Source organism: Symphodus melops (assembly GCF_947650265.1).
Source record: "Symphodus melops genome assembly, chromosome: 2".
Classification (NCBI taxonomy): Eukaryota; Metazoa; Chordata; class Actinopteri; order Labriformes; family Labridae; genus Symphodus; species Symphodus melops.
The window spans coordinates 29,104,867-29,117,618 of NC_136692.1; the positions used below are offsets into that span (position 1 = coordinate 29,104,867).

The following is a 12,752-nucleotide window of genomic DNA, read 5'->3' on the forward strand; positions in this document are numbered from 1 at the left end:
TTCACACACATGTTGAAGAGGAGCTCTCAGACTAATTTAACCTGAAGAGGAGGAGGAGATGTGACCTTTAAATTAATGGAGCTATAGACTGACTTCATGTTGCACAGTTGTTAAGGTCAGAAAATCAATGATAAACTCAGAGTAACTGCTTTTTTTTAACAATTTATTTGACTTTGTTTCCCAACATGAAGAGTGTTTTTAAATGACAGAATGATCAGGAGTCATTAAGGTAAAGCTGAGACAGTCACACGTTTATGGTAACACATGGGAAAGAAGCTTTACAGGATTAATGTGATCCAGCTTTTAAACGTAAGTGATTCATTATGAATAGTTCACTTTACATGTTCTGTCAAACTTCCCATACGTGCAGAAGTGAGTAGCATTTGTAGCGTGTTAGCGTATTTCTGTAGGAGTTGCTTGTCAAAAGAATCCAAGTTGTGCTTGTAAAGTTACACGATGGGTTCAGACACATGGCGTGGCGTGGCGTGCAGCAGAATACCAGTGAAAGTACAAAGGTTACGATGGCTGTCTGCCCACACCCAGGACTTGGCCTCCATGCGCACATCCAGATGGTCTCCTTTGTGGAGAAGCAGCACCACGCCGTTGGATCCGTTATCGGTGACGTCGGAGCCAGTCGGGTGTTCAGCGGTCCCCACTACAGCCTCTCCGTTCTTGTACAGGAGTAAAAAGCCGGGGTTTCCTCCGTTAGCGTGAGAGTAGAGGGTGAAGTGGTAAACCCCGCTGACTGGAGCTGTGAACACCCCTGAACAGGAAGAACATCAGAGTGCATCATTAACAGAAGCCAAATTCATCAGCAGAAATGAACAGTTTACAAACATTGCATTATTTAATTTATTTAAGATTTATTTTTGGCATTTTTTGCCTTTATTAGAGAGGAAGGACAGTGGACAGGAGCGGAAATCAGGGAGAGAGAGAGTGGGGAACGACATGCGGGACAGGAGCCACAGGCCGGACGTGAACCCGGGCATGAGGACTGTAGCCTCGGTACATGGGAGCGCACTGCGCCACCAGCTCCCCAAACATTACATATTTGCCTCATATCCTGCAGGCTTTTGGTTGAGCATAGTGTATTTGCTAATGAGCCGCCATTGGCCGTGGTAACAGAGGAGTAATGTGGCTAAATGTTGATTGGACATCAGAGCTGGCAGAGTGTCTTTGTGTTCACATCTTGCACTTCCACAGCGCTGTGACTCAATGTAGGACAAAGGAGCTGTAATGACGGAGCGTCAGTGCAGCACGGCCAAGACGTCCACATGTGGAACAAAAGGAAGACGTTACCTGTTGTGGGATCATAACTGTGTCCGATGTTGGTGATGATCTTTTTGTAGACGAGGGTGGTCTCGGTGTTAAACGGCCCGATGTGTACTTGGTTTTCTTCCAGAGCAGCTGAGAAGGCCACTTTATCTGTGGAAGAAATCCAAACATCTTTTCTCTTAAAGGCACAGTACCAGTAATCGGTGTTGTTGTTGTTTACTCAGTTACCTTCAGTCATTGCCGTCTTCACCTCCTCCACGGCCTCGGCTGTCTGCTCCACCTTAACCTTCAGCTCTTCTTGTTCACTTTGATTCGTCTCCAGTTTGACTTCCAGCTCTGTCATGAAAACGTATCAAATGTACCTTTCCTTCTGACGGATAATTGGGAACGTTTTTCCTCTACTAGTGGATTTTACAGTTCGATATTCATCTTCGGCTTGCCTTCATCAGCTCTTCTAAGCGCCTCCATCGCGGCTTGTGTTTGTCCCAGCTGTGCGCTCATCTCCTGGCCCAGACGTTCAGCCGCAGCCAGTCGAGCGTCGACATCTGGCTTTGAAAACAGCACAAAGAAAGAAAGATATAAAATAATGATTCGCTTATCTGAATTTTTCATACAAATGGAAGCTGTACGTAAAATCTTAACCTTGGTCTATTTTCTCCAGTGCTTCCATTTTGGTTTCAGTAACTCCAAGGCGTGTGTTCATTTCCTTCACCGAGCCGTCAGTGGCTTCCACTCTGCTCTCGAGCTCTTCATGAAACCACGAGAAGGAGGGAAAAAAATCAGCAATCATGCTTCCAACCTGAGCGGCCAGCTCCGTCCTCAGCCGCTCTCACTGGTCTCAAACTGGTTTTCAGTTTACGTGTTCAGGTTTACCGTACGTTGGACTTCTCCTTCTAACTCTGCCACCACGACTCTCTGTGTCTCTGCTGCTGCGTCAGCTGCGTTCAGTCGGGTCTCACACTCTGCTCATTGAGGAACAGAATAAATGTGTTGATGTTTTTCTGTTTGTGTTGTTGGACGTGACCGTGTGGTCACTGATTACAAACCTTCTTGAGCCGCCTGTAAGGTCTGGACGTGCTCGTCCACGTCTCCAAACGTTCCCTCCAGCTCCGTCAGCCTGATGTTCAGCTCTGTGTGTAAAAAAAACCATCTCCATTCAGCGTCTTTTAAATCATGAATGTAATGAGATGAGCGAAGAGAGAGAACCACTTAACGTGCTGTGAATAATTGACTTGTTTGTTGTGTTACCTTCACTCTCCTTCTGTAGTCGCTCCACTCGTGACTTCTGGTTTTCCAGATCGCTGGCGTTGAGTCGGGCATCCAGTTCTGCTCAGTAATCAGGGGAATAATTAAACAAACGAGACAACAAACAGGAAGAGTGCAGAACAGACGCACTGTGGCGCGTGGTGTTTGTGTGCTGGCCTTGATATAACAGCACAGTCTGCACGTGCTGCATGGCTCTGTACTTAAAGAGTCCAGATGATAAACTGGTCTTCCTGCAGTACGGACTTGCGCTGTCCCCCCCCCCCCCCCCCCCTTGAAAATGTTTGGAGCAGAAAATAACAGAGTTGTCGATCAGCTCAAACATTGCATTTGAAGATGTACAGAAACTGCTCTGTTAAAGGAAGACTGTGCGACATGTTACACATCGATGTGGCAGAATTCAAGTCTGTCTGCGTCCTGACTGTGGACAGTGAGTGAGCGGCGCGAGTCCGCCTGTGTTGTTGTCGGAGCTGTGTTTACACGGACCGTCTGTTTCAGTCCACAAAAAAAGAACACTGCTTTTTCGTCTGTCACGTAAGAGTCTTTAGATCACTCCGGTTAAATGTAGGTGAAACATGAAGCAATGAGCGTGTGCTAACATTAGCCTGCTAATGTCAGTTGCTACGCTTAAAGGTGCTTAATTATAAAGAGTATACTATATAAAGATCACTCCTTCACGTTGGGTTTGGAGGAGAGCGGAGGCTTCAGAGCAGCTGATTAGCCTTCCTGTTCTGTTGTTAAGAAGCGCCTCTCTCTCTCTCTCTCTCTCTCTCTCTCTCTCTCTCTCTCTCTCTCTCTCCCTCTCTCTCTCTCTCTCTCTCTCTCTCTCTCTCTCTCTCTCTCTCTCTCTCTCTCGTACACACCTTTAATCTCCACCTGAAGATGTGTGGTCAGGCTCTTCAGCGTCTCTGCCTGGACGTCAGTGCTGTTCAGTCTGACCTCCAGTTCTGTTCAGGACAAATCTATTCAAGTTACAGACACGCAGGCTGAACTACTGATGACGTCAGAGGTCGTTTCTTTACCTTGATCAGCAGCCTGTAGGATGTTCACGTCTGCATCCACGTCTCTGATCTTACTCTCCACTTCTGTCAGTCTTGCGGTCAGTCCTTAAAGTCATTCATTAAAAAATGAAGTCATCTAGTTTTTGTTGCAGTCCTTCATGTCAGGACCTGATGATCGTGTTACCTTCGCTCTCCTTCTCAAGTTTTTCCACTTTTTTACTTTGACCCTTCAGATCAGCGGCGTTCAGTCGGGCCTCCAGCTCTGATCAACAGACGGAAACACAGGAAAGCAAAATGAAGACTAAAGTGGACAGAGTGTAGACTCTGTGGAAGAAAGGCAGGAAGCACGTTTCACCAAAGAGCAGACAGGAAATCACAGCACATGTTGGAGAAGACGAAAACAGGAGAGAGGGTAAAAAAAATATGAAAACAAAAAATAGAAAACAGTATAAAAAATCATGAAAATATCAAGAAAAACTTCGAATCAAACCAAATGAAAAAAAAACCCGAAAAAATTAAAAGCCAGATAAAAAAGGAAGGTTTGGGGCGCCGTTGGTGAAGTGGTTTCTGGCTCTGTTCACTGAGCTCTGATAAAGGATGGATAGTCTCGTGGTCATGTTGCAGCCCCACACACAGAAGCTATCGGCTGTGGGTTTGAATCTGACCTCGACCTCTGACCCTCTCTGTCTCTGTTCAGCTCTCTCCCTCCCTCTCTCTCTCTCTCTCTCTCTCTCTCTCTCTCTCTCTCTCTCTCTCTCTCTCTCTCTCTCTCTCTCTCGCCTGCTGATGCGTGGCTTACGTCCACTCGTCGTGTGACTAAGTTCTCTCACCTGTAAACTGACGCACGACTCGCTGCACCGAGCTCCTCTGCTCCTCCACCGCCATCTCGTTCACTCTCAGCCTCGCCTCGTGGTCTTTAAAAACACGATTTACCAAACGTCTGACAAACATATTCTTCACCAAACGTGAGACATCACAAAGAAAGCCACCAAGGTTTTTGAAGGATGAACGGTCAGTAGGAATACTGAGACTGCTTATTTAAGATGTACCTGTAAAGCCTTTCTTCAGCGCCTCCAGCTGTTCCAAAACTTTCATCATCAGGCTGTGATTGTGCGTCTGTACAGATCTCGGCTCTGCTCAGTGAATTACACAAATGATGTCAGGCACGATGAGGGAACTTCAAACAATGACACACAGCTTCGGTTTTCAAAGAGAGGCTGCAGCACGTACCCTGAGTTTCCTGAAGTTGCACCAGCAGCTCACCTCTCTGCTCATCCAAGGCGCCCGTCCTCTCTCTGAGCAGAGGGAGGCCGCGCGGTCTCAGCGAGCTCGTCCTCGGAGAACGAGACGGCCGTGAGTCTCTGACCCGGGACGTTTGCCTCAGACAGGCAGCAGCCGAGCAGGACGAGCAAAACAGTCCTCATGTCTGAGAGCTGCGGAGCTGTGAACACCTGCAGGGGGGCGTGTGAGGGGGCTTTTAAAGGCCAGGGGGGGCGTGTGAGGGGGCTTTTAAAGGCCGGGGGGGGGGGCGTGTGAGGGGGCTTTTAAAGGCCAGGGGGGGGGGGCGTGTGAGGGGGCTTTTAAAGGCCAGGGGGGGGGCGTGTGAGGGGGCTTTTAAAGGCCAGGGGGGCGTGTGAGGGGGCTTTTAAAGGCCAGGGGGGGGGCGTGTGAGGGGGCTTTTAAAGGCCAGGGGGGCGTGTGAGGGGGCTTTTAAAGGCCAGGGGGGGGGCGTGTGAGGGGGCTTTTAAAGGCCAGGGGGGGCGTGTGAGGGGGCTTTTAAAGGCCAGGGGGGGCGTGTGAGGGGGCTTTTAAAGGCCAGGGGGGGCGTGTGAGGGGGGCTTTTAAAGGCCGGGGGGGCGTGTGAGAGGTTGTGTAAGGTTTGAATGTTGTTAGCATGTCGGACATCTGACGTTCATGGAACATGGTCAGGTCAAGGATAGAGGCTCAGTGATAAGAGCCAATCATAAACACACGACTGGCGTGTTTTTGTTTCATACTGGTCCTGTGTGCGTGAAACCTTTGTACAGTGACATGTATAGTTACATGCTGACCTGAGGAGGTCAAAGGTCAGAGGTCCCTTAGAGCCTGCAGTCAGTTAACTTCTCTGAGTTTCATCCACTGACCTGGGAGTCATTCATAAATCCCAACATAGTGGATGAGATGTGCTAGCTTAGCATGAAACAATAGCATCTGCTATTATATAACAATGTCAGATAGAATAGTTTTACATACATGAACTGGCAAGAGAGACGGATTTAAGATTTCAGGGGAAGCCAATCTCGATGGGCAAAAGGCTCCTAATCAGATGAAGTTCAGGATCCCTTTAAAACACTGACAGGAAACAGGAAGTTTAGGCTTTAGAGGCTGCATATATCAATAGAGGAATAACCCGTTTCAAAGAAAGCCTTCACATCTCGATGGGAGCAGAGTTTGATGGAACGCCGGCTTTGACATTCGGCCTCCAGCTCGCCGTTCTCAGCTGCTCGTGGACGGTTAGCTCGGAGGTTTCAGCTCAAATCTGATGTTTTTGATTCAGTTTGACACAAAGTTCGTTTCACTTCTGACTCCTCAACTGAGCAGTCTGGGAGATTTGTCTGTCGCTGCAGAAGCTGGAAGACACGATGGCGACTCGATCACCGTGTGTGAGGAAGGGACCAAATGTCACAGGATTGTTTTACCTTTTATTGTGATGGATGTTTTTGCAGCCTCGGTCACACGACTTAACATCACGACACCTTCAAACTAAAACTGACGATAGCTTCACTTCTCAGCCTCCTGCAGAGCAGAGGGACATATCAGGAGCATGTTGTACTAAACATGCTAAGATGAACGTATGTTGTAATGTTTGAACGGGTAAATAAGATTCACCTTTTAAAAACACTTTATAAGCTCTCCTTTGTGTGTAAACACGTGGATGCACTGAGCGTCCAGCCAGCTCCCATCAGCCCTCAGGACAGCAGCATGACAGCCGAGTACAGAGCTGGAGGAGTGTGTGTGCGTGTGTGTGTGTGTGTGTGTGTGTGTGCGTGTGTGTGTGTGTGTGTGTGTGTGTGTGTGTGTGTGTGTGTGTGTGAACCTGACCTGAGCACGCTCACACGGCTTCTTTCATGTGAAGTGTTAAACATGTGTCTTCTGGCTGCTGGGGTCGGGGTCAAAGCGGGTGAACGGCTGACCTCGACCAAAGTCAGAGAAAACCACAGGAAGTCCGACTGTCACGAGAGGAAATGTCACATCTACACAGACGTCCTCGTCGGGGGGGGTTCCGCTCTTGACTTAACCCTGCGGTGAATCCTTTTTAAATCTGGAGTCATGATGTAACTTTATACAAAAGGAAATAAAATAGCACATTGCATGACTTTGTTTTGTATGCACAGGGCGGCTGGGGCTCAGTGGTGGAGTCGGTCGTAGGTCAAGGGTTTGACCCCCAGCTCCAGCAGCCACATGTCTGATGTGTAAGCCCAGGTGGCTCCTGCTGCTCCGTCATTGGTGTATGAGTGTGTATAAATGGAGTTGTAGAGGGTCTGGTGCCTTGCTCGAGGACACCTCTGCAGCTCCAGGGCTTGAACCGCCTCCTGTGTAGCTCAGGAAGAGAACCGTGTTGACTTTCTTCAAAGACATTTCGACAAAAAGGACTAAAAGATGAAATGAAATATGAATGTTGAGTCTGAATGTTAAAAGAGAGTTTCCTCCTCTGATGTTTGTTTGTCTGCGTCTCAATCCAAACGTGTTCTCCTTCAAAGAGTGCGAGCTGTGACGGAAACCTCCAGCATCCCTTCTCCTTCGCTCAACCATGGCACACGTTATTGTTGCTGCAGTCACACCTTTGCTTTGAAACTATTCTCTGCCTGAGTCGAATCACGAGCTGACGAGCGGAGCAGGAAACTTTCTGTGAGCCTTTTTTTTTTTTAAAGCGTGAAACGGGATCTTCAAAGCTGCTGTCAGACTCTTAACCCGTGTGTCTGCTGCCTTTTGTCGCCTCGCTTCCTGAGAGCACAATCTGTAAACAACCTTTGACATTTATCTGAACATTTTCATCACTCAGAAGCCACAAAAGTACAACGTGACATTTGCACAGATGACTGTAGGAGATGGATGAGCAGCAGCAGAGTGCTGCAGGGATGTGACGCCCTGACAGGAAGATGCACGATGAAGGTAGAAATGTACGTTACGCTGAAGGTGTTTAATCAAACTAAATGAAACAGTAGGCGTGCACACATCGTGGCAGACTGACGCCATATCATAAAAGGATAAGTGATGGATATTGTAATGGATGAATAATGCTCTGAATGATTTATAAAGTGTGCCTCATTAATGTGCAGAGTTCATATGAAGGTGGACTGAAGTGCTGAACGTGGTCGTTCAGCAGCATGACGCTCGTAACATGTTGAGGATTTAAATTCAATTTAAAAGAAATAAAAAGTGGCAGCATGCATCATGAACATGCTGCCTTGTTCAACCTGCAAAGCCCCGCCCACCAAATGATGCACCAATCATAACACGTGACTGCAGCCAGCTGCTGATGTCACATCTGGACACTTCCTGGTGCACTGAGGTGCTGCGTGTGGCGTGCTGCGGTGTCAGCAGGAAATCAGTAAATCTATGTTTCTGAAGAATCCAGGCACATAGCAACCGTCTACCTGCTGACACAGTCAGTCAATCAATCAATCAATCAATCAATCGATATCAAGTGTTATCTGCAGACACTCTTGGGATAATTAGCAGGAAGGTTTTGTCGTTTGGTGGAGGCCGTGTGTGAAGGAGGACGGCTGAGCGTCAGGCTGCTCCTGGTTTCAATCATGATGACGACCTGTGACCTTCTGTTGGAGTCTTTACCGAACAAACTGGAGAACAGCATGCGTACACAACAGCACAACATGTCATTATAATGCAGCACATAATAATGCAATGTGATTTGGACATTGCACTTGGTCATATTGCAGTTTTTATAATTTGAACATACTGTGCAGGACAGTTAGCTGGCACCATGAGATGGTTCATGTGGACTGGGTGGTCGAGGATGGAGTCAGAACCCTGACTGCTAACTGTCTCTTCATGATGTCGGACTCAGAGGAGGAAACTCTGAGAGTTCTGTGCAAGCTGACTCTGACTGGTTGTTTGATTCAGACTGGAGGAGTTTTCTTTTTCTGTTCTCTAAATGTGACAGCGAGTGCTGACTCTCTTCTTGCAGAGGTCTAAACTTCAGCTCTCTCTCTCTCTCTCTCTCTCTCTCTCTCTCTCTCTCTCTCTCTCTCTCTCTCTCTCTCTCTCTCTCTCTCTCTCTCTCTCTCTCTTCTCCTCCACAGATCATCGCATATCAGCCATATGGACGCTCTGTAGACTGGTGGGCGTACGGAGTTCTGCTCTATGAAATGCTGGCAGGGCAGGTGAGTCGTGTTCACAAACAAACAACCTCCCGACACACGCACTTTCAGCCTTTATGCAACAACATGTTACAGGTTATGTAGTGCAGTACACAGGCTGCCAACATCGACATTATTCCCACATAGAAATTCCTCTGCTGTGGCCTGAATGTACTCAGCTGGTTCTTCCTGCAAACTTTCACACACAAACACACAAATCCTCCATGTAGGTCAAACCCTGTTATTATGTCACCTTTTCCCCTTTAAGCAGGACTTGTGTTTGACCTCAACATCTTTAAAAAACAAAAATCCTAAACAAACAAACGTCAAATACAGTTTGGGTTTAAAGGGTCTCTACAGGTCTTAAATATGCACATTCAATGGATGTGAATGTGTGTGTGGATTATGCAAATATAGGTCTGCATATGTGTGTCCTTATATTGTACAAGAAAATGCTTCTCCATTAGAAGCCCTCCTTTTGTCTTCACACATCTTTACTTGCTGCTCAGCACATTGCACTGTTATCATTATCACCATGTGAGCGTTTACAATAAACACATCTCAGAGTCTGAAGTAGTCCTAAAAAAGCTCCTCCCAGTGAGAACGTAAAGATTACTTTAACGCCACTTTATTGTGAGTGAATTGTGATTTAAAGCGTTCCCCTCGTCCCTGGTTAACTTAATAGCAACGTCCTAGTTTAACCTTTGTTGCATTGTGGGTAATAAAGACACCAACCTCGTCCTTTTTTTTTTTGCTGAAAGAATATCAATCTCCGACCAAATAAGAACAAACGCATGAAAAACTCATGAAGGCTCATCAGCATATCAGTCTGGCCTTTTCTTAACCACAGTAACTAGGAGCCTGCAGAGTCAGTGTCTGATATCTCTGCACTGAACTGCTCCCGTCCATTTCTTATGTCACCAGAGTTTTGTTCAGGAAGCTTCTGTTTTTTTTCAGTTTCTTTTGTTTTTATTCCTGGTTGCAGCGAGCTGCTCTGCCAGAGGACACGAGTCGATTTTGTGGACAAAACTCTCCATGTACTGAAGAATCTGTCAATACTGTGTTGGCTGGTAAAGACGAGCTGCTTCTGGAATCAAATATCTGAGTGAAGACAAGGAGGACATGTAACTTTATCTGTGTGAACAGTGTAAAAAAAAAAGATCCTTCCTGAGATGATCTCCAAGCTTGTGTTGTCCCCTCACTCGCTTTCTCTGTGGGAATAAAGTTTACCTGTGGAGGTGTTAGACACAGCACACCCTGCAGAACCAGCCTTTCTTTTATGTTTACTCTGAGAGCCTGAGGACAGGTACTATGGGCTCTTGATGAGTGTCAGCAAATAGATAAGAGGTACAGCATCGTCTACAGAGCGCACCAAAATCCACTCAAACCAAAAGTTCCTGACTGAAGCGTTTATAGGTCACATATGGTAAACACACTTCACCATGTTTTCCATACATGTGTCCCTGTTCAGCTTTCAGTCCCCCAATCATGAAAAAAGTCCATCCTCTCCGTCTTCTGCCTGCTCCACTTTTCAGAAAATGTGTGCTCAAACAGGCCGTTTGGAGATTTTCCCTTTATGACATCACAAAGGGCAGTAGCCCCTCCCCCAGGTGGGTGACACTCCCACAGCTAGGTGTTTGTTCTACCCTCTGAGTCTGCCTTCTCACCGTAAACAATAGGACATGGAGCCAGAAAGCAGCGAGTACACCCGAGCCCTTCCAGAGAGGGGGCGTGGCCAGACAGCTCATTTACATATTTAAAGCTACAGACACAGAAACAGCCTGTTCTGAGCAGGGCTGAAATAGAGGGGTTTATAGACATGATCAGATACAGGATCAGAGTGGATTTACAACAACAAAGGAACTTCATCTATGATGAGTGATCAGAGAGCTTAACCTCATCGAGCTAAAACCACATTGTCGTTGGAGTCACAGCCGAAACAGAACATGTTACATATTAAGAGATAAAAACAAAACCTAAAATCTTCTGAGAGAACTTTTTAAAACGTCCTCCTCTTTAATAAAACACGGAGACTCCAAAAATCGCAATGGCTCATTCATAACTTTATGGCGTGACCTATTTTCGATATGACCCCCATTTCAAAAGGGCGCCAGCAAATTGAAAGCACCCGCTAACACGAGCTCCTCTTCAGCAGAGCAACATGTCCGAGCATGTTTTTCATCCCCAAATGAACGAAGAGCGACTTTCTGCTGTTCATACGTTGACAGAAGTTTAAACCTCCTCGTCTCTCCCTGCTTGGTGAGAAATCAAGTAAAGAGGGCATGACGCAGGAAAAGGCTATCTCTCCCCCGAGGGACCAGTGAAGTGGAAATGACGAATAATTCATTTTATGGACTGTCAAAACAGCCACATTATGGTTACTGATGATAACCACCCAGCGAGGAGGGGAAGAAGCTGGGTCATCCCCTCCATTTGCCCCCGCAAGTCCCTTCTGTCAAACGTCTTTCCACAAATTCTGCACGGCTGCTGAAAGGTTTCTCAGTATTTTCATCTCCTCTCTGTCAGTATTATCGTAAGTTAGCGTGTGGATATGCACATACATGTAGCACTTATAGAGCGAAAAGTTGACATTATGGTGCCAGACTTGTCCTTCATGGCTTCTCTCCTGAGACCACGCCCCTTTTATCCTCTGAGGTGCGTGTGTGAACAAACAAACAGGTGTTCTCGACCTTTCAGGAGAGCATGAGTGGAAAAAGGTGACGGTCATCTTCCTGCGTGATGCGATCGTGGGTAAAACGCTAACGCCGCTCTCCCTGTCCTTCCTCCCTTTAGCCTCCGTTTGATGGAGAGGATGAAGACGAGTTGTTCCAGTCCATAATGGAGCACAACGTGTCCTACCCCAAGTCCATGTCCAAAGAAGCCGTCTCCATCTGCAAAGGGGTGAGTGCATGTCCTTAATGACACAACAGTTACAACAGAATGATTTCCCTCCACTTCCTCCGCATTCAACAAGGAGGAGACTGCTGTGAAGTGTTTCCCCGCAGAGTTTGATTCAACATGAAAGAAGTCAAGACTTAAAAACTCACAAGACCTCTGCTGCCTCCTCACTCACAGCCTGTGTCTGTTATAGTTCACTTATTAAAAGCTCTGAGCTCATCCAGGAGCTCCGTGCACTCGGCGTTTTTTATAGCTTGTTAGCTTGTATTTCAGATGCAAAGACGAGATGGGACAGTTGGGGGAGTATGAATTAAAAAGGCTCTGTTTGTTAAATGTTCTGTGACAGATCGGATTCATCACAATTAAGCGTCTATCTCCCATCGTAGCCCTTATCAGTCCAACGTGAAGTTAAATTCAGACCAAGCTCAAGAAAACACCCAGAAAACAATTCACCTTCAAATCTCCTTCAAGTAAATTATGTAATCTGGTTCACTGAGTTTGGCTAATGTTAGCAGCACTAGCACCGCCAGCCTATTATCTCACACACGTGATTCTAAGTTGACCGTGGTGACGCCGTGGTCTTGATTCTGCTCCTCGGAGAATCCAGACATCTGGAGGCTGTGCTCCAGAGATCTCTACAGCAACGTGTCACCATGTGCTACTTGAACATACATCAACATATCAATGCAGATTCAACAGAGTCGTTTTGGCTGCACAGCTGTGATGCCAGTCTGGAAACACAGTGGCAACGATGGTGCAGTTCAAATATTTGAATGTTTTTGTCGGATCTCTGAGGATCTGAATCAGAGCGTTTTAAGATGCAGGATCTTTAATATGACTCGTCTGTTATTCTCCACAATAAGGAGCAGCTGAGTCGTTATCACGGTACATCACGATATGTGTCGTATCCTCTGCATCCTGATGCGTGTCGTGTGGTTGCCCAGCCCGAGGCAGC

The 12,752-nt window shown here is 46.8% G+C and overlaps 2 protein-coding genes across 2 annotated transcripts in view; one reads left to right on the plus strand and one right to left on the minus strand.

Moving 5' to 3' along the window:
* LOC306820357 (protein kinase C alpha type-like) overlaps nt 1-12,752 on the plus strand; it is a 134,740-nt gene that overhangs the window by 97,658 nt on the left and 24,330 nt on the right. Inside the window, exons 10-12 of the mRNA XM_079338176.1 lie at nt 570-682; nt 8,728-8,923; nt 11,693-11,800. Of these exons, the coding sequence (XP_079194302.1) occupies nt 570-682; nt 8,728-8,923; nt 11,693-11,800 (417 nt within the window). The remainder of the gene's footprint in view (nt 1-569; nt 683-8,727; nt 8,924-11,692; nt 11,801-12,752) is intronic.
* On the minus strand, nt 399-2,238 carry LOC306820502 (complement C1q-like protein 2). Its single transcript, XM_079338357.1, has 5 exons — nt 2,154-2,238; nt 1,918-2,022; nt 1,504-1,820; nt 1,300-1,425; nt 399-763 (listed from the first exon to the last, which is right to left on the minus strand). Exons 3-5 carry the CDS (start codon nt 1,616-1,618, stop codon nt 450-452), a joined length of 555 nt encoding a protein of 184 aa, XP_079194483.1. The 5' UTR covers nt 1,619-1,820; nt 1,918-2,022; nt 2,154-2,238; the 3' UTR covers nt 399-449.

What these genes read in the sequence shown, in the direction of transcription:
- LOC306820502 (XM_079338357.1), bottom strand. Translation starts at nt 1,618, where the DNA reads ATGACAGAGCTGGAAGTCAAACTGGAGACGAATCAAAGTGAACAAGAA. An exon ending in GAAGACGGCAATGACTGAAG is followed by an intron (nt 1,426 to 1,503) that starts GTAACTGAGTAA and finishes TTTCTTCCACAG; the next exon opens with ATAAAGTGGCCTTCTCAGCT. An exon ending in CAGTTATGATCCCACAACAG is followed by an intron (nt 764 to 1,299) that starts GTAACGTCTTCC and finishes CTTCCTGTTCAG; the next exon opens with GGGTGTTCACAGCTCCAGTC.